The 27,034-nt window shown below is 39.1% G+C and overlaps 2 protein-coding genes across 6 annotated transcripts in view; one reads left to right on the top strand and one right to left on the bottom strand.

Annotated features, from left to right (window-relative positions):
• On the top strand, window positions 1-19,704 carry entpd3 (ectonucleoside triphosphate diphosphohydrolase 3). The gene is made up of 10 exons (XM_054783143.1): window positions 1-84; window positions 2,999-3,136; window positions 4,974-5,091; window positions 5,208-5,367; window positions 6,396-6,555; window positions 10,000-10,227; window positions 10,708-10,974; window positions 11,059-11,187; window positions 14,982-15,119; window positions 15,756-19,704. Exons 2-10 carry the CDS (start codon window positions 3,002-3,004, stop codon window positions 15,942-15,944), a joined length of 1,524 nt encoding a protein of 507 aa, XP_054639118.1. The 5' UTR covers window positions 1-84; window positions 2,999-3,001; the 3' UTR covers window positions 15,945-19,704.
• The window catches only part of LOC129185738 (RNA-binding motif, single-stranded-interacting protein 3-like), a 172,510-nt gene continuing 164,787 nt past the window's right edge, over window positions 19,312-27,034 (bottom strand). For 2 of the 5 annotated variants that reach the window (XM_054783147.1, XM_054783149.1), the window contains 3 exons: window positions 26,757-26,843; window positions 26,460-26,584; window positions 19,315-21,373 (listed from right to left, as the gene is read on the bottom strand). In XM_054783147.1, coding sequence (XP_054639122.1) covers window positions 21,370-21,373; window positions 26,460-26,584; window positions 26,757-26,843 — 216 coding nt within the window. In that variant the 3' untranslated portion in view covers window positions 19,315-21,369. Of the gene's footprint in view, window positions 21,374-26,455; window positions 26,585-26,756; window positions 26,844-27,034 lie in introns of those variants that run through there. The other 3 variants (XM_054783144.1, XM_054783150.1, XM_054783148.1) reach the window with 3 other exon arrangements.

The following is a 27,034-nucleotide window of genomic DNA, read 5'->3' as shown; positions in this document are numbered from 1 at the left end:
ATCTGTAGACCTCTCCCATTCACAGAACAACAATCAGTCTCTTCGTCTCCTCCTCAGGCTCATCCTCTGTAGCTGCTTCTCGAGGTAAGAAAGCACCTCTCTTCTCATTCGCATAGTTGCACTTGCACACAATATGACGTGACTTAGTGGCATTAATTCCCATTTCCAAAATGATCACTTGCCTGAGGACCCGTTCCTACAAGCAGAGGCAGAAGCATGTGCAAATATGTATGTTATTTGTCTGGAACCGCCACAGGGTGGATACCCGGGGTGTTGTCAGTGTGCAAAGTTTTCTGTGTTCTCTTGTTAATCTGAAAGGTATTTTGAAGTGTGTTTAATTTATGCAAAAAGGTGGTCAAATAGAGTAAGTGACAATCATACATTTTCCAGTGTCTGTGCGTGTCATCAAGTCATTGAATGAATGAGTGTTTAACGTATGTAAAATCATGTAAACATCTCTATTCCCTGTTTCATTCATGATGTGACACAGCACAGTACATGATACGTGTACACATACACGCACAGTGTTCATTGAAACAGACAAAACTATACCTGCAGGCATTTTGGCAATTAAATTGACTTTTGTGAATCAAGGAGGCAGTCATTTTCAGACAGTGGCGGTGCAGACTTGATAAAACGCTGTCAGCCTGTAAAGCCATGGATCAATGATCTCGTGTTACTACATGCTTTTAGAGACATTTTCCCCTTCACACGTGTCTCCTTCTAATCTGGTTACGTTTTACCACACACATAAAAAAAAAAAAAATGGACTCCCACTTTAAACAGGTAGACAATCTGTCTCTGTTATATTGTATTATTATTATTATATTGTAATAAGGGGCAGTTGGACGATGCAATGTATGCATGAGTGCATTGCCGTACAAATTATAAAGGAGGCTAAAAATAGTGCCTTTTCCATTTCAAACTTGTATTTCTGTTTGCTGAAGCAGCAGTTTACTGAAACACTACACAAACGTACACCACAGCAAACTACAGCTACAATCACAAACAGCTTTGAAGCTGTTCAGACGTTGTAATACACAGGTGTATCTCATTTGCAGTGCATTTGCTGATTAGAGCGCAAACAGGTAATTTACAGTACTGAACCTTTTGACCATTTGTCAAATTTGATGAGGTACTGAAATGGTATAATCAGCAAAATTATTCAGAAACTAAGAAATACATTCTTAAAATATTTCTCTGTGTGTCGTGAATCTATAACAGTTTCTCTTTTTCAACAGAGCTACTGAAATAATTTCACTTTTCAAATAATATGCTGAGATGTACCTGTCAAATACACAAGTGCATCTTGTGTATTTGTTTAAGCTAAAAAAGAAAAAAAAAAAGAAGCGCATTGGTAAACATCATTACTACATTGTTACCTGCTGGTGACCAATAAGAAACCAAATATTTATTTTAGACTTCATTTTAATACAAACTCTGACTAACTTGTACCAGATATGAAGATTGAGAAAGCACTGGACAACGTGAGTAAATACAAAATGGAGACAAAGCATCTTTTTTTACCTGAGTCAAAGGCATCCAACCTTTTTCTCAACACAATATACTTGTATATTAATTGCTTTCTGTTGTACGACATACAGTCAATAGGAATTGTACTGTAGCATTTTCACCAAATGCATTGTAGATACTAGTAATAACACCTCCTCCAAAAGCCAGCTTCACGTGAAAATTTAGGAAATTGTATGAAGTACAAATAAAAATCCAGCTCAGTATTTCAATTATGAAGTTGTTTTTTTAACAAAATTCTTCTAGGGATAAATAGATAGATAGCCATATGAATAATTGATGCAGATAGACAGACAGATATGAATAATGTAATGTACAGCTATGGATGTACTGTACATTCTTTCATAGACATTTAGATCATACAGTATACAAAATGTATGCAAAAGTATGAACTAAAAATGTTGTCACGAGGTAAGTACGTGCAAAGACAACACATGTATGATTTCTTTCCTTTACATATCAGTGTTAGCAATACAGTAGTACTAAATATCACTATACATCACTATATATTACTATATAGAGTGAGCAGAAACATTATGTTCTTGCTCAAAGGTAACTCAAAGGTAACTAAACAATCCTCCCTTTAGACCCTCACAGAAATTAAATGTTTAAATTGTGGGATCCAGTTCAGTTGGGTCCAAGTTAATCAAAATAAAACATTTTATTTGAGTTTATGTTGTATGACAGAGTATTAGGGCCACATTGAAAAAAATAAAATAAATCTGAGATTTCGAGTCAAGCCATAAATTTATGAAAATAAAGTCATACATTTTCGAGAATAAAGTCATACATTTACGAGAAAAGTCGCAAATTTGCGAAAAAAAGTAATACATTTTACGAGAAAAAAAAAAGTTGAAAGTTTCAGAGAAAAAAAATTGATAATATCACGAGAATAAAGTCGTAAATTTACGACAAAGTCCTAATATTACATGTCATCGTGTAGTACGTGTCATAGGGAAACTAGAGCATAGCTCTTCAGGAAGGAAAGAAACGTTGCTTTTGCTTCAGGCAAGCTTTTATTTATACCGTGGTAGCAAAACAGAGCAGTTGAGCATTTAGCATTCAGATTAGCATGTGTAGCCCTTCTCACTTCCGCCTTCCTTACGCTGCCCACTCCACATCCCCGAGGCCAAAGGTCAAATACGTTCCCCCTTTTCATCGCTGTCTCAAGCAATGCCTACAACATAAAGTTACGTGGTTTTTCTCGTACATTTACGACTTTATTCTTGAGAGCTCAGATTTATTTTTTTTTCAACGTGGCCTTAATACTGTGTCGTAACATTGAGTTGTTTTGACGTGGAAAACGCCACAATGCTCAGTCAATCTATACAATTAAAGCTGATTGTATTTGTCCCTTTTTAGAGTAAATAACCTGAAATATAATTGCTCCCAACCTGCCCACATATCATCGCACTGGAAGCTTTTAGTGAAAACCACACGACCGTGTCTCTCCATTTCTCACCAACAGGAAATGGCTTCCAAGGGGAAAATAGGCTACAAGTGTCGCATAGCCGCAGTTCTGCTCCTCCTCCTGGCCAGCATTGCTGCTCTCATTGCGGTCGCCGTCATCCAGGGCAACTGGAGGTCCAAAGAGTATACCTTAGAGGTGGGTGTGTACACAAAAAGCACACATCAAACTACAGTGGATCCTGGCACATTTGTGATTCAACCTTCATGGCCCTACAAATTTGAGAATATTCGGTCGAAAGTTTTTTAATTTAATTTTTTCTCCAAAAAAAAATTCGGTGGTCCCGAAAAGCAACCCCCGCAAAAAGATCTACTGTAGCCCTTATAGGCTTGATCCTCAAATTGTTATATAAATGAAGCCAGAAAATCACTTAACCTATATTGAATTTGAGGCAATACAAAGGTAAGCTCTTTTGTGTTAGGAATTAATGTTAAAGAGTCTGTTCTCATGAGAATTTAGTATAATTTTGTACAAAAAGGATACATATTTCTGTTTTATACAATAACAAATACATAGCCGACGACCTTGACAGTCTACTTTGTTTTGTTACTGAAGAGAAAATATATTTTTTACTGTTTTATAATTGGCAAAATAGCTACAAACTATACAGAACGTGTATTTGATGACGATGGGTCCGCCACTGTTATGTGACTTCAGACTAGACTCTCGTACAGAAGTTACATCAATCTTCTGTGACTCAGCAAGAAAGAACCCTGACCTTGAGTAGCTTTGCACTTTTCTGAGTGGGAGGTCTGACATTTCCCAGTTTCCTGGGAATGCAGCATTAGTCCTAACCCTTAACCCAAGTCTCTAGTTTCTCTAGTGTTTCGGCGGGCAGCCTGTTTGCCGTGAGCAACAGTTTCACCCAGGGTGCTTTGCTGCTGTGTTTGGATTCTGATGAAAGTCTGATGAATTACTGGTGAAATTCTGATGTAATGGGCTGAAAATCTTCCATCAAAAACATACAACATATAGTGGCAAGAAGTACATCAATACAGAATAAAGTAAACCAGTTTCTGGACCAAAAATCATTCTCCATTCTCTCTGCTGTCCACTGGCGTTACCACATCTGAATTTCTGTGTGGAGATATATAATGCTTGTTATGGTGAAACCCTATAGTCATTCAGTCTCAAATATTGAAATCTACTGATCTGGTACATTTGAAAACAGCTGAAAATCATGCACAAAGCACACAAGCACATGTTTCCCAATAATATACAAAAATTAACTTCAACAGGATACGAGAAATACAACCCAGAATTAAATTAAAACCATCTGCATGCTTGCACAACACTAAATACTTTTAGCATGTGGAATTAAATGATGAACATATTGAGTAAAGAACAATGTACCAATATGAGCTTCAGTTTTCGTCAAATACATACAAACTATTACATTCTGTAGGATTCCACTGTATTTTAAATAACAAATGTAAATCTAAAATTGCATATAAGCCGTTCAAAAACTCCAAAAATTGTGAGAGTGTGATTAGTTGTAAACCAGACAAGGTCATTGCAAGGAAATATTTTTTCAGCCTCCTTTGTTAAGAATGGAGGCCAAAGTGACTCATAATCATATTCTTTAAGGCAGGGGTCTCAAACTCATTCTCATTGAGGGCCACAACAATGTCAATATACTGTATATGAATATAAATATGACTATAACCTCATGATATTACCACACAAATGTCTGCACATTTGATTATTAGATTTTTACTAATAAACACATTTATGGTTAACTTGCTTTAAAATGAGAAGTGAAGTGGGATTGTCATGGTGTTTTTTCTGTCAAAATGAAAGAAGAAATACATTTAGATGGGAAAAGGTGAAGTGCATGATTGACACACATTATTCCCAGGCTTTTGTGGGCAACATAAAATGATGTAGCTGGCCACATCTGGACCCCAGCCCTTGAGTTTGACACCTGTGCTTTAAGAAAACACTGAGTGTTACTCCATACTTTCTGTCACTGCAGTACGGCATAGTGATCGACTCAGGATCATCCCGGTCCAACATCTATGTGTACGAGTGGCCCGGGGAGAAGGAGAATGAAACAGGAGTGGTGACGGAGAAACTGAATTGTAGGGTTGCAGGTGAGTTTTTATTACTATCGTAGGAGAAAATTAACACTTAAAAACATCAGCTGAATTGTGTCATTTGTTATTGGAGTACTTAAGAATGTAGTATAAACGTGGTGTTGTGTTTTTAGGTGCTGGAATATCAGACATGAAAATCGACCCAAAGAAAGACGCACAATCATGGGAAGGCTTCAAAGAATGCATGAAAAATGTCTCTGCGACCATTCCTGCGAAAAAGCACAAAACCACCCCTCTCTTTTTGGGAGCCACTGCTGGAATGAGATTGTTACAGTAAGGAAACAGGAGAGAAATCCACATTTGCAGCAATCTCTCACCAGTATCATACACAAGAATATAACAGGGTGACAGCATGTAAATGCCATACATGCAGCGTGTGGTTAGAGGCTGTGAAAACATGTTTGCACTGTGAGATGAGTGCAGATTCTGTAAACCAGGTGGTGTTGCAGCACTCAGAGCAGTGATGCAGCAAAGTTCAAATTGGATCTACGGTACTCCCCAATGAGGGAAGTAACATGAGATGTTTACACATCTTACACATGGAACTTGGCTACAAACTGACCCTTATACTGGATGCGCCCGAACAAAACAAACGATTATCTGAGGCCACAGAAAAAAAGAGAAACGCTAAAACCTTATCATCGGGTTAGACATCGAGATTTCTAACCTGGTGATTGAACCTGATGGGTAATAATGGACTCAGACGTCAACTTTAATAAGCACATTAAATCAATAACACCAGCAGGTTTTTACCAAAAATAAGGGAATAGTGTTTTAACACAATTTTGAGAGAGTAAACAGACTAAAACAGTTTTTGCACATCCAGAATGCTGCTGTTCGAGTCCTGACTAGAACCAGGAAATATGACCATATTAGTCCAGTGCTCCTGTCTCGGGACTGGCTTCCTGTCGCACAGAAAATAGACTTTAAAACGGCCCTGCTTGTGTACAAATGGTCTTGCACCAAAGTATATACATGTATCTGACATGTTAGAGCCATATGAACCATCTCCGGCTCTGAGAACCTCAGGGGCTGGTTCCTGCCAGTGCCTTTGCCTTGCCTTGCCTTGCCTTATACAAGATACAGAGTTCATAAATTTCATGTTCATAGACTTGATTCTAATATAAGCTGATGTTTTCTTCTACCTTAGTGAGTTCCCGACAAAATGAAAGATCATTTCCCATGTCTTCTTAAAAAATAATTTATGGTTTTATTCATGTAGATAAACCATACAAAAGTAAATTTGTGTATGTTGTGTATTTATCTGTCCTTTACCGACATTGTTTGTTCTTCGTTTTAAGAGAGAAGGAGCCACAGCGGGCCAATGAAATCCTGGAAAGTCTGAGAGAATACCTGCAGTCTCTGCCCTTTGACTTCCAAAATGCATCCATCATTACTGGTCAGGAGGAAGGACTTTTTGGGTGGATTACTGTCAACTATCTCTTGGGAAACTTCCTTGAGGTAAAACAAACCATGCATGAAATCAACAACACAGTGTTTGTTGATGCTGATGATAATACCTAGCTAAGGCCTACAAGGCATTTGTCAGCATACAGTCATGGCCACAAGTTTTGAGAGTGACCCAAATATTAATTTTCACAAAGTCTGCTGCCTCAGTTTTTATAATGTCAATCTGCATATACAGTGGTACCTCGTTTAATGTCATGTTTGTGACATATTGTGACATATTTGAATGTAAAACTGTGTGTGTTAAAAAGCCTTTAACATACACCTCTGCATAGATTTTTTTTGGCATGAGTGCAGAAACAGTTTAAAAAAAGGGATTGACCTCCAAGCATAATCTGCTGTCCTCTTCCTCCTCCTCTCCCTCTTAACAAAACTGGGTAAAAATGATGTTAAATGTTCAGTTGTTCATTCACTTTCTGCATGTAAAACTATAATTATTTTCTGTAAAGTATGTTTTGTTTTAACATTTTTTGGTGTCCGTAACAGATTAATTGGATCTACATTATTTTCTTTGGGCAAATTAGCTTTGGTTAGAGTCCGTTTTGGTTTGAGTCGGACCTTCTGGAACGGATTAATGACGTTAACTAAGGCACCACTGTACTCCTGAATGTTATAAAGAGTGATATGATGAATGGCAATTAATGCAAAGTCCCTCTTTGTCATAAAAATGAACTTAATCCCCCCCAAAAATGTTCTACTGCATTTCAGCTGTGCCACAAAGGGACCAGCTGGCATCATGTTAGTGATTCTCTGATTAACATAGGTGAGAGTGTTGACAAGGACAAAGGCTGGAGATGACTGTCATCCTGATTGACTTAAAATAACAGACTGGAAGCTTTTAACGGAGGGTGATGTTTGGTATCTTTGTTCTTCTTCTGTTAACCATGGTTACCTGCAAGCAAACACGTTCAGTCATCATTGCTTACCACAAAAAGGCAAGGATATTGCTGCTAGTAAGATTACACCTCAATCAATCTTTTATCGCATCATCAAGAACTTCACGGAGAGAGATTCAGTGGTTGTGAAGAAGGCTTCCGGGCACCCAAAAAAGTCCAGCAAGTGTCTGGACTGTCTCCAAAAGTTGATTTAGCTGCGGGATCGGGGCACTACCAGTGCAGCGCTTGCTCAGGAAAGGCAGAAGGCAGGCGTGAGTTTATTAGGATAAAACTGCGAAATATATAAGTCTTTGTCGGATTTAATTACCTTTTTCACAGCAGTTAATACAAAACACATTTTCACCAGCGTTTTATAGAAATGGAGCATGGACAAAGGAAGAACTTATTAAAGTTCGAAGGATCTGGATAAAAGTGCAGATACAGGAATATATTTTCACCATTTTTGTCACTTTTATTATGGCATCAATCATCCATCATACTGACCCGTCTGGTCGTCATCCTCCATGAACCAGGATGTATACTCCACTATCTCTATCTGTATCTGTTCACCATCTAAATTATCTGTATCCGTATCTGTACTCGGAGTGAGCGGGGCTTAAACCGGACGTGGGCGTGGTTTAACCGGAAATGGGTGGAGCTTAAATCAGGACATTACTTTAAGTCTGAAACTGACTTGGACTGATCAGAAGTTGCTATATTTATTGTTTATTATTGAGCTATTTGTGTACTGTGTATGTGTTTAAGTGATCTGTAAGACTTGATTATTTTATTAATTATTTTGTAATGATCCTTGTGAAGTTGGTGATTCATGAAAACATCCAGTGATGGCAAACAGTATAATAATCTGTCAGCCTTGTTCACTGTATTTTTCTCAAAAGCACCGTGTCCAATACTACAAGCAAAGTTTTCCAACTGACTGAATTAGAAGCAGGCAGACAGAAAAAAAAAAACAGCACAAGCTGTTCACAGTTCTGTCTTGTCAAATGCACCACGTACGTTACGAAACAAGTTCACCAAGTAACTTTAGATACAAATCGAAATAGAGGCGAGCTGAGGAAAACCTAAAAAAACCCGTTCAGAGAGGAGGCAGTGACCAACATGACACAAACCCTTTTCAACTCTGTCTTGCCAGTTGCACCGCGTATGGTACGAAACATGTTTACCAACTAACTTTAAATATTATACAAACTGAAACAGAGGTGAGGAAAACTGAGCAGTGATTTGAGCAACCTGAGCTGGAGCAAGCACAGAGACTTCATCAGTAACTTCTTATGTGTGAAAGAGTGAGGGACGGCTCCTCCAGCTGCCGCAAGCAAGTCTGTCTAGGGAGGGGCGGTCGCTGTGTGTAACTGGCCAATCACAGAGCGTGAAGTGTGAATGCATAAGTAGTTACCCAATGAGAATTTTCCTTCAGCACGAGTACGGACAATGATGAGCTGTACTCATTTCATGCTCGTACTCGGCAAAATGCATGATCCGTAACGGATAATCATGTAAAACGAAGCAAAAGCAGAAGCACATACTATATGACACTCCTCAAACAGTTCAGTCTTGGCAGTAGTCTGCACTCTGTTGAGTGACATGTTCTACTTTTTCATGCTCATAAACCAGCAGATCTAACTGAAGACTTGGACAAGTACCTGATCAGTATTCAAAGATAGCTCAGTAATCAAAGTACAGCTGAACAACAAGGTTTTTAAGTTTGTTTGGGCCATTGGTAGTGTAGTTGTTCACAAATAACTTTCTTGTAGGGGGTGTGGGAACGTTTCCCACCCAATGCCCCATTCACAATGATCTTGTGATTGGTGACCATCCCCATGTGAGGTATGCATTTCACTCAAGCCCATTGAGATAGTCTACGATGGGCGTCTCAAATTAAACTTACCTGGGGCCCGCTGGAGGTACAGTGTGGGTAAGGCTGGGCCGCAATATGCCACAAAAAAACGGGTTTCAAGTATTCCAAAAAAGTACAACTGATCCAGTCTTCTCAATCTCAATCTCAACGGTTCTTCAGAACACAGGTTTCTCCTGCCTACTTCCTCTTACACATTGTTGCTGAGAGTGCTTCCAGCTTTTCAGCATGCATTGCAGCACTTGTATAAGTTGCTAAAGTTACGTGTTTACAGTTAACGTAATTGTTGTTATTCCCCCTAGTAGTAGCAGTTGCCCGATGTGTGTTGTGCTAGCATACTCCTGTTTGTACTGTGATTGTAGTAAGTGTTCTTTCTTGTGTACCCCCCATTTATGTTACTGTGTAACATTCCCTGTGCAAGTTCAGTGTTGGTTCTGACCTTCTCTTGTCTGACTCAAGTTTGTCACAACATATATAATATTAATATAATAACCTCAGGATGCGTGGGCACTAATGTCAAGTAGGGGGCCACAAAATATGGTTGGGGCTGCGTGTTTGAGACCCCTAGTCTACAGTGTCTAAATAGATTTTACAGTAAATGTCATTAAAGTTGAACAAAATCACATCCTTTTGAAATTCCTAATCAGTGCTTTAATGTTCACATTGTCACTCTTCCTTTTCTGTCTTCAGAAAAACCTATGGAATACCTACGCTCGTCCACAGGCCTCAAAGACGATGGGCTCAATGGACCTTGGTGGTGCATCGACACAGATCGCCTTTGCCGTTGAGGATAAGCTGATGGGACCTGACTATATGCACATCAAACTGTACGGTTACTCTTACAATGTCTACACTCACAGTTTCCTCTGCTATGGCAAAAATGAGGCTGAGAAGAAGATTCTGGACAAAGTCATTCAGGTATACCGACTTAAGTGGCGCTTTTCGCAGACTATTTGTGTTGTGCTCTGGGCTTCTTCGTGCATGCCCTGACACGTGCAGACAAAAATTTAAAGATGTCTTTAAGAATTGATCGATAAAGACATCTTCTCCCTGTGCTGCCAATATACAGAAGGCAACTAGTCAAGGATGCATTATGTCATAAAAGATATTGATCAGGCTATGTCTATATGTGCTTCGTTACTTCTCGTTTGCATATAGCTTTCCTGGAACTATTAGTAAAAGGTGAATGCGGGTATAATATGATATTTATTACATTTTCAGCTTCAGCCTAATGCATAAAAGGAATATCTCTACTCTAAAATGGAAATGATAAAAGTCCAAGGCCCACCTTGTCTGTTCATCCCATGATCTGAGCCCCTTTAACTGCCCTTTGTTCATCACTTCCTCCCACCTTCCATTCCAGTCTGTGACCTATACTTCCTTCTCTCAATGCTACAGGGATCATCATCAAACAGTGACTACATTACCAACCCCTGCTACCCAGTGGGCTTCAACATGACCATGAAGGCCTCATCCATTTATGACACAGAGTGCACAAAGATACCAAAAAACTACAGCCTGAATCAAGACTACTTCATGGTGGGATCGGGCGACTCAGACCAATGTAGGAGAGTAGTGGAATCCATATTTGATTTCAGCCCATGTTCTTCTGCCCACTGTTCCTTCAATGGAGTCGAGCAGCCGCCAGTCACTGGGGAATTCTTGGTAACACACAGTATACACACACAAGGGAGCAGAGGAAGTTGTAAATCAATTAACTACATTGGTGTGGTTTGCTCCATCTTTTAGGCATACGCAGGGTACTTCTACATTGCCAGAGCTCTGCTGATGAACGAATCGAGTGAATGGATCAGACCATCAGAGTATGATGAATTCAGCAGCTTAACCACCCAATTTTGCAACACGCCTTGGAGTGTGGTAAGAACTTCCAACTGTAGACGGGGCCATGCAACACAACACATATGTATTTATGGTAATGGTAATGGTTTAATTTTATTTTGAACATGCATACAGGTTACATTGGAATACATCACGTTACAATTCACAGTTCCACATGTCCAAAAAAAGAGTAGGAAGAAGCAAAGCTTATTTAATCTTAGCCCCTTTCCTTTCTGTAATGAACATGTGCCAATTACCAATTTTGAAATAGAAACCAAATTGAAATACAATAAGAAAATGATAAGGCAGTATCACAATGTGTTACAATTGGGGTTAAGGGTTGAACTGTATTAATAACATGTAGCATTGATAATAAATGTATAATAATTAGTGACGAGTCTTAATAGTTGGCGGAAACATAGTTTGTTGTTGAGTGAGTACAGGCAGTGTAATACTTCAAGTAGCCCTAAGAAATGCAAAATAAGTAGTAAGTGCAAAAGTGATTAGACATGGTATTGTATGTACATAGTCGTTCAGGACTCTTTCTCCCTGTACTTTGTAAACGTCAACTGCTTGTACTGTTTCTTGAAATGGCTCATTTCAGTGCATTGTTTCAGTTCAATCCGTTCCACAATTTGGTTCCACATACTGACATGCTGAAGATTTTTAGTGTTGTTCGCGCATATAAATATTAAATTAAATTTTCCCTAAGATCATATTTCTCTAATCTTGTTGAGAAGAATTGTATGACGTTTTTGAGCAGCAGATTATTCTTTGCTTTATGCATAATTTTTGATGTTTGAATGTTTACCAGGTCAGCAAATTTTAATAATTGTGATTTTAAGAATAAAGGGTTGGCATATTCTCTACAAGCAGCATCATGGATTATAATAACTGACCTTTTTTGCAGCAGTTAGTGAGTCAAGTGTACTTTTTTAGTTATTTCCCCATATTGCCACACAATAAGTTAAATATAGTAAAACCAGAGAACAATAAAGCGTATGGAGTGATTTTTGTTCCAGAACAAGATTTGCTTTATTCAGTATTTCTTCCAGCTCATTTTGTCGTCTATTGCAAAGCCTAGAAATGTATTTTCGCTCACCCTGTCAATGTCTATGCCGTCTATTTGTATTCGCACATAGCTGTCCTCTCTGCTATTACCAAATAGCATTATTTTAGTTTTACTTAGGTTCAGGGTTAATCTGTTTTTTAAACCATCTTTTCAGCACAGCCATTTCATCTGTGACTTTATTTCTTAGCTCTTGCGTACTTTCCAGATTTATACATAGGGTGAACAGTTTTGGTCCCAGTATTGACCCCTGTGGTGCACCATACAATATATTTAAACTTGCAGATGCATATTCTTTTTGTTTCATATATTGCTGCCTGTTTGCTTTTTACCCAGTTCAAAACCAGCCCTCTGATTCCATACCGTTCTAGTTTCTTAGTTAAGATATTGTGATTAATTGTATCGAATATGTTTGTCAAATACATAATTACTGCAGCTGCACATTCTATAGTGTTGGTAATTTCCTCGGTTATTTCGATTAGTGCCATCAAAGTTGAAATGTTAGCTCTGTATACGTATTGGCTGTCTGTGAGTAATTCATTCTTATTTATACATTTGTCTAGCCTGTTACTGAATAGCTTTTCAATGATCAGAGAGGTACATGGAGTTGGGATTCCTTGCTATAATTTCATTCCCTTTCTCCACTGACAAGGAAAATGGGATCTTTTCCTCCAGACTTGGTCCAATATGTACAAAGTATTTATTGAACCTTTCAACTACCTCGTTCATATTATCCTTTTTGGCATTTCCATCTACAAAATATTGATGGTAATCTGCTTTCTTGGATCCATTCCTGATTATGTTGTTCTAATGTTGTTTTTATTCTTGTCTCATAATTGGCTATAATATTCTCTCTTAGATTCAAGAGATTCAAGAGATTCAAGAGAGTTTTATTGTCATGTGCATGGTAAAACAGCAGTTATACTATGCAATGAAAATCTTATACACGCTTCTTAATTCATTTTTATACTTCTTGTACTTATTTTCTGCTTCTTTAGTTTTTTTGTATTAAAAGCTTCCTATATTTTCTTCTAACAAACATTTTGCAGTCAAACAGGAAGGGTTAACATATAGCGAACGACACTGTGAGTGTGCACCATTTTGTTTATATTTACTTTGCCGACCAAACGCCTCAGTAAGCATTGACTGTCAGGACGAAGGCTCCGTTCCCCGCAGCACCTCTATCAGTAATTTATTTTCTCAGTTGGGAAAACTGTTGGTGTCAGTCTTCGGTGTTCATGCGCTCATCTTGTTCATTCTGTTTAAAAACGAAATATTCCCACACTGGGGCTGTGGCATTCACCTTTGAAACCATTGCTTCTGTGCCTTTGTTCATGTTAGTGAATGCTGGCTCAGAAGACTAACTTGCTGCTAGCAAGTATCCACTCGCTAGTAGCAAAGCGGCTGAATGAGAGGGGGGTTCACGCTCTCCGTTCATTCCACTTACAACACATCATTGGGCAATTTTGCCCAGTATTCAATGTTGCCAACTTGGTGACTTTGTCGCTGAATCTGGCGACATATTTTCTCAAAAGTGACTAGCAACTAATCTAGCAGCCATTTCTGGTGTCGTTGGAGAGTTTTGTGGTATTTAGGGACTTAAAAGTGAAAGCATGTATTAATCTGTAGTTTCTGTTCTCACTGAGCAGCAGCGGGTGCTGCTGAGAGGTCAGTGCAGAAGCAGTCAGTTCACAGTCAGCTCCCGCGGCTCACTGAGAGCATAGTGGAGCTCTACGCATCCATGCACGGCGTGCAATGTTTCTTAATCTTCATTAAATTACTACTCATTACACTCAAGCCTCATTCCAACTTGGGCACTAACCTGTCAGTGTGTCACAAGACAAAGTGTGGAGGCTGGAGGCGAGTCCGAATGTAATTATTACGCTGTCTACATTTTGAGAGGTGCTAGCCGAGATAAAATATTAAAATTATTTTATTTTGGTGAAGTGATGGCGAATTATAAATTAACAAACCAAGAATCAAGTTTATTTGCAGTTCTAAACGTAATTAAGGTGTTTTTACTCACTTTTTTGTCTCTCCTACAAGGTTATGCTTTTTTCCTACAGCATGTTACAACATAATATGCAAATCCATCCACTTTCTATGCCGCTTATCCTCACTAGCCTATCCCAGCTGACTTTGGGCGAGAGGCGGGGTACACCCTGGACTGGTCGCCAGCCAATCGCAGCATCATATGCAAATAATATGCGAATAATTAGCAAATTTCTGTGAGATTCCGTTTTTATTGGCCAATTCCGCAATTTTCTCAGCTATTCCGTTGATGTGGAAATCATAGGGCCCAACATTATTAGTTCTCGCTTGTAACCCCGTTCTCTATTGAACAATGCTGGCATACCGTTTTCGTTTTATCGACTTGTCTTTATCTATTTACATATTTCATCGGGAAGGCAAAGTGTTCCCAAGGAGACATTAATGACGAAAGAGGGTTTTCAAGCTCTGGCTTCACCTTGGGACAATCTCTAGCCATGACCCCCGCAAGACAACGTCTGAGCTGCACTCTATTATCTTACAAATTAGACGCATGACTATATCGCAGTTACACTTCCTGCCCCTCAACAATGTGTGCCATGTGGGAAATCAAATGTTTTGATGTTCCATAACAAAAAATCCAATCCACAACGTTACGCCCTAGCAAGTTTTATTCACCATTGTTCATCCTAGCTGTTTAGTTGTATGCATTTGGGTATTTAATTACTGACACACCACAAACTAAACACATAAAATGATTTTGTTTTCCTTTTAGCTAAGGATGGAAAAGACATGGATCTACGACAAACACCTTCGCACTTACTGCTTTGCTTCACATTACATCTTCACTTTGCTGACCAACGGTTACAAGTTTGACAAAGACACATGGACAAGCATTCACTTTGACAGAGAGGTGAGTTGAATGAATGTATAATAGTGTTGGGCGTATGCAACCAAGTATGTCAGACGTTTAGACAGAACGTTCTTGGGTCGTCACCACTCCCAGTTAACTGTTCCAATGTGGCCACCCACTGGGGCCCATTAAATACGACAAGCTAATCATCTGCATTCAAAGAGCTGAAAGGCAGGCTATGTTTGGCGTCAGGATGCCCTGAAGATATGGAGTATTTTTTACAATGAGGCTCCCTCAAATGAAGGGGATTCCTCATGTGTGACACACAGAGAAAAAAAAAGTAGCATTCACACATTACAGCTGCCTTTTTCAAACCCCACAAGAGATGTTCCTCAGCAGCTGGCAGTGCTCCCAAATGACAAGCCCACCAACAAGAGACTCACTGTACTGCATGTGCTGTTCATCGCCTTGGGGTGTCTACGAGTCTTGTTGGCTGACTTTCCAAACAGACACACTTGGAGCCTTTACAGGGCTTGCAATGGGGTTGGATTTTCTGACTCATCAGCCATAACAGTGCAACTTCTTACAGGCATTTTACAGGACAGGAAAAGTGGTGACTTGATTCTGAGATATTTAAAATGATGTGTATGTACAGTATAGATAATATCATGTGAGAATTCCTTTTCTTCTTTCCAGGTGAAGAACACCAGTGTAGGTTGGAGTTTGGGCTACATGCTAAGTAGCTCCAATATGATCCCGTCGGAGGTGAAAGAAGTCCTCCCGTTGACCGATCCTGTCTTTGCTGGCCTTATCTTTTTATTTTCAGCTCTAACCATTGTTACTGTCACCTGCATTTTCATTATTCTTATTCGCATGTGCTACTGAGCAGTGCCGGTCATCTTACATCGTTGCAATTTGTCTGTGTATCCCTTTAAGAGCCATGTGAACAGCATATTTCTTAGGCATTGTCTGAATAGGCTTACGGATGAGTATTGGGGTCACACACAAACAATATGAATATAATGGAAGTATGACAAGGGCAGTGTGAAGACATAAAATAGGCACTTAGCATAAAAAGAATGCGTTAGTAGACTGATCAAGTTACATATACAGTATAACAATGAAATAATCATATTCTGTTATTCCTTTGTAATTACTTCAAGGATATAGCGGAAGAAATTAGGGGGTGTTAGTGCATCGATTCTCAAACTGTAGTATGAGTACCACTGGTGGTACGTGGGCTTTATCTCGTGGTACTAAGAAACACCAGAAATGTTAAAATAAAAATATATATTATAAACATATACTGTACATGCATGAAACAATCGTACCAAAATAACTTGCAAGCCAAACCAAAGATTTGCTGAAATTGAATTCAAAGAAAATGTTGCTGAAATTCCACGTAGGACTCCACAAGCCACTTTCCTGCCAAGCCTTCATCCCCTCAAGGGCATATAGCTGCTGGAAGGTCAAAGGCGCTGTCTTTGACTGGACCATGACCCTGCTTTAGCTTTGAACTTCCAGCAGGTGTCTGCACTAAACTGCAATGGCAAGCCGAAGTAGCAAAAATGGTGGCACTTGGTGCCCCAACGCAGGCATGTTCAAACATTGTCCACCGAGTGCTCCATACATAAAAATTGAAGGATGCGGGGCGGGGCCACTTTGATACATTTTGTGCAAAATTTTGTGTAAAACCTAAGCCAAGGTATGTCAGTTTATGCTAAGCCAGTGATGCTCAACTGGTGGGTCGCGGAGCCGTTTTCAGTGGGTTGTGGGGCCTTTGCCAAAAAAAAAATGTAACGACCCGATGTCTGTGAACGCGTGCCAAGCCACCACGACGTGCTTGCCATGTTTATGGGCGACTTGGTCAAGCTTGAGCGGGAGTGGAAGGACACCGAGTGCCGACTGAAGGCACTGTCCATCCGTCAGACAGCTAGATAGCAAGATATCTACTGGAGAAGAGTGCAGTATAAAGCCAAAGCTCACGTTGTGTTGCGTAGGGAAATTCCACCCACAACAGCTACAGTCTGACAGTACTGTTTGATGCCCAAAAATAAATGCTCCTATTATTTTTAATGGTTTATATAGCGCCTTTCTAGGTACCCAAAGCACTTCACAGTGAACCCATTATTCATTCACTCCTCATTTACACATTAAACCTGCCTACTGAGTGTTGAATCAGAGCAACTGGACTCGCTTGATTTTTAACTTGTTTCACTTCTCATCCATGTGCAAATGCTCTGATTCAACTCCCCAGATATAACATGCACTGAAAACCTTCACACACACTTTTTTTTTCCAAATAATTTGTGACTATGGATAAAATGGATATGGATAAAAACATATTGTTGCTGAACTGATCATGACACTTGTTTTGTGCTGGCACATGTTATTTTGTACTTGCACCAATTCAAGCTGCACTTCAATGTCTTTTCATTAAAGGGACGGCAACTGGCTCAAAATGACACCGTCAGCGCTTAGCAAAAGGCTCATGCGTTTGTGTGTGTTACCACAAGAGCTCGGCTAACGCCCTCTAGGCAGCCGCATGACCTTTGCAAACAGTCTATTTACATTTAAAATGTAAATAAATGAATGTCATTTATTAAATAAATACGATTATATCCGGAATTTGGGTCGCTGCTGTTGGTTGAAGGGTGATGGTGATTCCTGCAGCCAAACCAGTTGAGAAGCACTGTGCTAAGCTATCTGAACAAAACAGCGATATCTAATATGTCTTGCTTTTTTTGGAGTTGTTTTAATCCCATGTTCATATAAATATGTCCAAAAGGTTCTTTACCTTTGCTGTTGTTGTAGAAACACAGTGTTCCATGACTCCCAAAAAGTGTGTTTTCATGTTAGCAGTGCTAAACACTACAACGTATCCAATGCAGCATCTTAAGGTGCTTGGTTCCCCCTAGTGGATGGCTATGGTATTGTTCATAATTACCTTTTTCCTAATTACCTGATTTTTTTCTAATCTTTTTGTTTGGAAATGATCCTATTACAAAAAGCAAAGTAGTACTTTGATGATTACTATTTTCTTTGGCTTTCTGACCAACAGTGGCATTTATGAATTTAAACATCAAAAAGTCTAGCCTCATTGCAATGTACTGGATGTACTGGATATTATGGCTGCATTTTTGTACATTGAGATTTGTAAAGGAAATTGGTGTAATAGAAAGCTTTTTTTTAATAGAAAGTTGTTTTTTTAAAAAAACGACTGTATATTCAGACTGAGGCCTCAGTTTAAGTTTTGACTATGATAATTTAAAACACTGGATTTAGAGGCACATAAGAATGCAGTATTCTAGTGTCTTTTTATTATTATTATTGTACAAGCTTGGTTTTAATTAAGAGAACATGCTTTTTTTATCTCAGGGACACCGGAATTGAAAGCAATTATTTCACCATTTTATTGACTGGACCTTTGTTTCACTGCGCTTCCATAAAGAGTCAAGACCTTGCCCTGTTTTTCCTCCAATAATACAAATGTATGCACTTCAGTTGCACTAAATGCATATGCAAAACAATAGCGCGTTTGCTATTGCTTTATGTTGATGTACTTGTGTGTGTGTGTGTGTGTGTGTGTGAACTCATTTAGAAAAAAATGCTTCTGGAAACTCAGTTGAGATATTGTGCAAGCCATATACATGTTAGATGAAGCTTATCATGTATGCTATTGTGTACAGTTGTGTCGTATGATCATTTGTGGTATTAGGCAGTATTGTTCCCAACCCAAGACTTGGGCTGCTGAACATTCACTTAAATTATCTTTAAGGCAGACAGTTGTTTTTTTAATTGTCAATTTTGGTTCAGCAGCCAGATGTTATTAATTTTCCATTCTTGGAACAGATTTGCATGGTAGTGTTTTTATTTTTGCAACATTTTTTGTATTGTTATATGAATAGCTGATATATAAAAAAAAAATCCAAAAAAGTCGTGTCTGGCAGCATGAATAAACTGTGGGAAGCATTTTCCATGACTTATCTCTGCAGTGGACACAATTATGCACGAATGTAATGTGATGCATTGACTGTGTCACCGATGTTTTGATAATGACTCCCATTATAATAAATGTATCTACCACCTGTGCATGTTGTGGTTCTGGCATCACAAATCAATGACAAGATTAGCTTTCCAAAGTGGTTATTTCTCCAAAAGCAGTCAACCACCCACTCGTACTACATACATACAGTGCCCTCTGGTGGTAGCACTGCATACTGCAGCAACACAGTGCACACGCAAGAGAAGACGTTGTATTTATTTTTATTTTTTATTGAAAGATTTGTCTAGAAAGGAAAAAAAAATCAAACCAAAAGAGACATTGGGAACTACATCAATATCCACTGGCTCTACAGACACTCTCAGAATCACAATTGAAAAGACATGGAGGGCATGTGACCAAGCAAATAAAAAAATAGCATCATCAAAGTTTTTTTTTTGTCTGTTGCATTTTCTTTTCCACACCTGTACAAAAACTGATCTCATAAATATTACTCTCTGCTCTCTCTGTCTGCCTTGTCTTATCGAGGTTTGTATCTGCTTGGTTTTGGTTGAATCCATTTTTTCTTTCAATGTTTTCTCTTGTGTTAGCGGAGGGTGCGGGAGCCTCAAGACCGGCACGTGCGTTTTTTTAGTGCTCTTTTTCGTTCTTAATCAGTACGTGGATAGTTCATTTATTTTGCAAGTATTGCAACCAACAACACTTCCTATATCATTTGATTTTCCTCTTATTTTAATTCGTCATGGTCATGTACAACGTTAAACAGAGACAGGGTTCATCCTGGCTGACTTAAATTATTTTCAGTGGCATTCTGAACGTGCAGCTTTTTTCCACACCCACCAATACTGAAATAGTATTTAGCAGCTCATACATGATTTTCTTTTAAAAAACACACAAAGTTAAAAAAAAAAAAGATATAAAACCTATAGATAATGTACATAAGCTTAAATGGTTCCGTCCAGAAATGCCCTTTCCTTTTCATTGCTCTACACACATTGTACTTGGCCTGTGGTTGGCAAATGTGTGACACCTTGTACAGCTGTGCAAGTGTTTTGGCTTGCATCTACAGTTTTTACATCTCATTGTGTGCATTTGGTGTGTACGGACACCCTGAAGCACCTTGTCACGGTGTGATATACTGTTGATAGACCACCAGTAGCTACCATTATCCCACAGCATACACATCTTCTGATGATGAAACCTCTTAACAGCTTATGAATTGGTTGGAGAGCATTGAGTTTGATACAAAGCATCATCGCAAGCAACTGTTGAAAAGAAAAAAAGATCCTCCACACCATCAGCACGTCCAGCAACACCAACATCAGTTTCAGTGGTAAAAGAATTAAAAAAAAGCAACAAAAGGAAGAATTATTCTCTAGCTATTTTCTTCATCTTTGGTATAAAATATGCCACCTTCAGGCTGCCTTTGTTCAACATTTACGAAAGACTACTATTGCTTTTGCACAATTGAAAAAATTGTTCCTGCTTTTGAGTCAAAGCCATAAACGTTAATCCTTTTTAGCTTTTGCAGTCAGACGAGTAAAGCGGACAAAACAGTTTTACGTTGAAAAAAAAAAAAAAGTACATTGAAAATATAAATACAATGGAGAAAGCAAACTGCTAAAACATAAACTGCGTTTTCACGCCAGTTCCAATCATCTTCAAGCCTTTGCTGTACAGTTTAATCTCTGTGGTTCCTCCAAGATCACGCAGTCCACACGTTTTTTCAATAGGTCAGCAATGGAAACCGTTTCCCACACTTTCAGAAAATTAAGGCAAGAAAGAGTTACGAAAACGTTGATCTCCTAGAAAACTACTCAAATGATAAAAAGGATGAAAATGATGTAGCTTAATATCAAAGGAAGACAATCTAGTTTGTCTTTACTTCCTGTTTTTTTAAAATACAAAAGTCTGAAAATCTACCTGCACATTCAAATGTTCCTTTTTTCTGTACAGCTCGTTGGTTGATGTTTCAGTCTTTGTCTTATCTTTTTTTTTTTTTTAACTCCTTTGGAGGCAAAGTCCAGTCTCACTGGGCGAAGTCATCAACTCAAAGAAACAGACTGCATTTGGTGTCATTGTCCTCAAGTTCAGCAAGTGATAGTCTTTTTATGTCCTTTTCTCTGTTCAACCAGGTTTGAAAAAAAAGTTGATTTGTTTCCCCCCCTCACTTCGTTTTTATTTGGTGCCTCAGCACAGCGGAATCGTTCTCTCCTTTCAAGATGTCCGTGTGACCTTACATTATCCCGGTTTGATTCTCTCTCTGTCAGCGCAGTCCTCAAGAAGGCAACACAGCAACGACCACTCTTATCTACAGCAGAAAGACAAACAAGTCAGTAAAGAAACTAGAAAAATATTTGTTTAATGTCCAGCTGCAGGACATTGTGCAACATTGTAGCAAGGGACAAGTTTGGAAGTCGGTGTATTCAACTTGTACACAGATGAAGCATTTGGTATAACAGAAGAATTTAGTCCATGAGTTGTTGTTCCGTTGTTGACACTCGCTAAAGAAAGCACCAGTGGGAGCGTTGGGCTGATTATGACTAATGCAGCATCAGGGAATGGGACTTTTTAACACGCTAGATGGTTTGTTGCATGACAGCAGTTCAAAAAGCAGCTTGGTAAAGATCCATAAGGAACTTTGTAAAATGGCTGGTATGTCGCAAAAAACCCGAGTCGTGATGTGTCAGTCGCGAATGAAACTGGTCCTAGAGCCGTTCCTCTGAAGTGAACGGCGGGAGCCGTGAACAAACCTTAGTTTTTTCTCCTCTTTTTTTCTGTTAAAGCCGCAGCTGACTGGTCAAAATGTTGCGTTTGTGTCGACGCTAGGCAGAAGGGGTAGGGAGGGGTTACATACACAAGCAAGCTGGAAAGGTGAGGAAGATGAGCAGCAGCGGAAAAAAGCTGAGGTGCTTTGTGTTTGTGAATGCCGATCTTCAATAAAAAACTAGCAAAAACGGCCTTTTAGTTTTGCACATTAATTCCCTGTTCTGCAAGTTCTCTATGTATTTCATCTCCACATGTTTCTTCCTCCTCGAAAACTATTGACACATCGCTCAAATTGGTGCTAAAATGGCTGTAAACATCCACTGTCTGGTACGCCACCAAGTACGTTTACGTGTGAATATGCCTTCACCGACGCCACTTCCGGAAACGCCCCTTTTCCAGAACGGCGATGAGTCCTTGCTCCTGCCACGTACTAAAAATGCTATTTTTACAAATTTACCGTACCGAAGATGTGATTCTTGACATGACTGTTACCAAAGACACGATGTGAGAGAGACAGTGAGATCGCAATCAACACCCTCTTCCAGTTTTGCCACGAGTTATTCTATAGTGCTTCTCACCTCAGTAAATCAAAAGCCTTCTTTATCAAATGCTGGCACTCCCAACTTTCTTTTGCTCCATTTTGGGTTATTGAGGTGAGAAACATTATTGAATTCAAAGAAACAACTCATGGCAAAACACAAAGGTGGTGTCCGTGTTGATCTGGCTGCCCCGTTGTCTTTGGAAACAGTCATGTCTTCAATGAAGTAACCTTACATGTTGATTTATCCTTTTCATTTGTCATTTATATGCATTTACAACTGTTTTTTCACGTAAAACTATAATTGTAAAACTATAAAAATGTGTTGTGTGTTAACATTTTTTGACCGTCAACTGTTATCACACACGGGCGACGAAGCTAAAAAAGACTTTTTGTCATTAAAAACACAAAAACACAGTTGGACTCACGCAGCGTATTTACAACACTAAAAGACGCACGGCATATTGTACACTAAATGCAAAATGGATGCAAACCAAGGCAAAATTATGGATTCAATTTTGTACATTACCTGAAAAATATGCTAACTGAAGTTCTACTATAAATAAGAAATATTTGATATCATTATATTTTTACATTAGAAATTATCATTATTCTTCACCGGGGAGGCACAACAGTGAATCAGTAGGGGAGCTTAAAGTCAGTTGACTGGTGTCAGATGACATCTAGAAAGGGACGTTGATGACGTTGGTGACACATACGATCAACCCACACGACCTTGGTAACTTATGATGGGCACCCCTATCCTACATTGCACTCAAGGTGAATTTTTTTTACATAAATACGATCATTATCGTACGTCCGGCAATGGACACAGGGGGAGTCCATCTGGAAAGTCCTTTAATTCAACTTCATTTGAATATTTTAGTTGTTATACTAATTTCAATACTGAGCTACTGAGTATTTCCACCCCCAAAACAAATGACAAGCTGTTGCGTTGTGATAAACCTGCTGCCATGTCAGCCATCTATTCTCATCTCTTTAAAGGCAGCCTCTATTTTCTCAAATTACGATGATTGGCTGGACTATTTAGTCAGCTTGAAGCTTGACAAGATGGATTTATGAGAGCTGTTTCCTCGTGTGTCGTGCTGCCTCAGGTTTAGCCAAGGTCTAGTGAAAACAATTTACGACTTGAAGCCTTCAGCTGTCACAGTTCAAGACTGAGTGGCTAGAAGGTGTCATTAAAGGACACTTGCCTCACAGAAGAGGACATGCAGGTAATTTTTAAAGCTTGCTTTTTCTACACGGCAGAGCAACATTTCTCTGAGTGAATAGCACCACCCCTGACACCATACCAACATCTCTTCAATCAACAGTGAATGTGGCGCTTTATCAGAACTTGTGGTTACTTCACTTAACAGAAAACCCTCCATGTTGATACATGCTTTAAGTCATGATTCCATCTTTACCCAGTCATGACAAACACAGGCATGGCTTCAGCCACTCAACGTTGGTTAATGTGCCTTTACACACCGTCGCAATCACAGCATGCGGGTTTGTGGGCCATCATATCGTAGAGCTTGTTTAAAAAGACTGCGTAAACTGCTGTGATGCACTGCACTGTTCTATTGTAACGTTGTGTCCTTAAATTTAAGGATCCCATGTAAATACTATTTCATCCTGACTCTTGATTTGATAGTTTCCCTCAAATGCTCAGGCTTCTCGCTTCTTCTTAGTGACGAGAATTTCAACTCTTCTAAGAGAGCCGGTTCTTTTGGTTCGGCTCCCTTTGGTTCTTTTTTGTTGCTTAAATGTATTTATTACCAAAATACATTTAAAATGTATTTCTCATGAAAAAGTACATCAAATATTTATTATTTGTGTGGCTTTATTCATATGCTCAACAGGGAAGAGATTGCTACAAAAAAGAAATGATAAAATACAAAAACAAAGACCCACCTCAATTAGACAAAAAGGCCCAATATGATTATGTGTATTATGTGATGATGTATCATGTGTGAATTTCCCACCATTTACAGTGAAACAACACAACACGGACAAAACTACGGAGCCCCCGAGACGACATGGATTATTAAAGATTATTAAAAAGACATTTTTGCGAGAGCTCGCAAAACTTTTGGGAGACGACGCATTAGCTTTTGCAAGATGTCGCAAAAGTTTTGGGTTATCTCGCAAAACTTTCGAAATTATGTGAAACTACTTCCGCCACACGTCACACACAGGAAGTCATGCTCCTCAGTTGTTACACTGACAACACAATTTCTCAGGTTCAGTGGCTGCTATCAGCTGTTAAACAGTTTGATCAGGAATTAGATTCGATACTTTAACCTCTAACGCCTGCTGTCAAAAATATGTGAGCTACTGTCTGGCAAGCACTTGCTGCTGTGTCAAGATCAGCTAGTAGCAAATGTTTCAAATTGAGAGCAGCACATTCATTGTGTTTCTTATATGACTGTTTACTTATAGGACAAGCAGTGCAAACAAGTGAAATAATCCGATGTATGGCTAATCAATGTATTTCCTTTCGAGTATCAGCACTCAAAGAGATGTGTTTCCAGCAACACTAGCTAGGACCGGATGTTAGCATTTTATTTTCAAAAGACGAGTCGAATAACCATCACGGAATTGAAAACGTGTTCCGATGTTTGCAGTCTCACTTTATGCCGCTACTGTTGTGCAGTAAGGGATGCGCAAATGCTGAAGATGTAAATCAAATGATGCATTTCCACCCAATTTTGGCGATGTGGAGGCAAGCTATGACCGCAAGTGGGTCCTGTGACTTCACATACTAGTTTTTAGGTTGGCATTCAGAAACAAAGTGCCTCAGCTTTTGTTTCCTGCTGCTCATTTTCCTCACCTTTCCAGCCTCCCTCCCCCTTCTGCTTAGCGTCAACACATACGGCGCCACGGATTCTCACCAATCGTGCAGATTCATAGAACCACTTTGCAACCGGCACATCACTGGCTACACTGCCAGTACAGTTGAACACAACAACACTATTAAAAATGGCTCGTGTCCTTGTGTGAAAATGTGAGCTCATTTGTGTAAAACCTAATAAACGAGAGGGAATTATACACCCGCTGACTCACAGAGCCACTGAGTCACTGACCTACTGGCCATGGACATCAACACTACTACTAATTATTTAGATAACCGTGATGCTCTTTGCAGAATGAAGATATGCATAAATGTGTGCACCAGTAACTACACAGGACGATTCAAAAAGAATGCGCCAAAATCAACAACAACACGGTGGAACGCGACATCCTGAGGCGTGTTTGGGAAGAATTCTCGGCTTGATGTTGTCCGTGCTGCCGGTGGTGGCCACATTGAGCACTTGTAAAACATGACATAAAAACTTGAAGGTATGTACAACACGTGTCCAAGCTAGAGTTTTCTATTGTTTTTTGTTTTTGAAATATTGCGTCCTGATTTTGGAGCATTCTTTTTGAACCACCCTGTATTTTAATGTTATTGTATTCACCTGCACAAAACCACAACTTTTTCAATTTAAACCCAATAAGAGACAAAAATTGTACTTATTCATTAAAGTGCTTAAGTATTACTTACATATTTAGTAGGAAAACGTGGACTATAAAGTGATTTGGGTTTAATAGTCACCCTGACTGCAATCCAGGCAAGGATGCGGCAGTTATGTAGATTGCATGAGGGCCATTAAGCTACCAGAGCAACCAGGTAGATCATCATTAAATGCGAAAATAGAAAACCCAGACACGTATGAATTAGCTTTACTGCTATAAGTAAAAATGATCTGGCAGTTATGCTTCATAAAAATGCAATGCAGGGCAGCGTTCACTGTAAATAATTAGCGTAAATATACTTAGCCTTCTCATGTATTTAAACTGCTCCTGCCTGTTTGGCCCTATGACTCTAACATTATCATATTTACAGTGTATCTAATATACTTAATATATGCCCAACTAACTTACAGTCTCAGAGATGTGCATCATCCTCTTTTACGCTTGGCTTTCAGTGTTAATGATACTGCAGCTGTTTTGCATGTAAATGAATGCAGTGCAACACATCAGATGTTACTACAATATCGATGTATCAGCCACACAAATGAAATTTAATATTAACAACACTCACTTTGTCTGCTGGTAAGAGTAGGCAGTGCCATGCTCGCCTGTGTTCTCCACTGATAAAGGCTGCTGCCCACTGGCGTCCTGCAAAGAGGGGGCAGCCGTCTGTGGAGATGAGTCCGTCACCACACCCTGATACGACGACACAAACAAAATTATAATTATTTCTGTTAAATATCAGCAGACCGATAATGCGCTAAAACAACATCCACTGTCTTTGGAAATGAGATCTTATTGGCCTACATACTACATTATGAATGCCATCAAAGAAATCTGAAGAATCGAGCTCAGTGTGTGTCCTTACTTCCACTGTGATGGCAGAAGCAGGCACTGCAGTGTACTGGGGAATGTAGGTTCCTTGCATAGGCGCAGCTGCTGCAGCAGGCATGTACTGCAGGCAAAGGAAAAGGGGGGAGATATTCATCATATCATAAGCGTTTATCCTTAAAACAAAAACTCCACAGTCCACAGAAAGCAAAATCATGTCTAACACTCATCTTCTAGCATTATTATATGTTTCCTCCAAACTTGTAATTAGAACAAAACATGCATAATTGTTTGTACTGTATTGTTTAATTAACA

This window comes from Dunckerocampus dactyliophorus, chromosome 7 (genome assembly GCF_027744805.1).
Source record: "Dunckerocampus dactyliophorus isolate RoL2022-P2 chromosome 7, RoL_Ddac_1.1, whole genome shotgun sequence".
Lineage (NCBI taxonomy): Eukaryota > Metazoa > Chordata > Actinopteri > Syngnathiformes > Syngnathidae > Dunckerocampus > Dunckerocampus dactyliophorus.
This window is presented reverse-complemented; position numbering and strand designations above follow the sequence as displayed.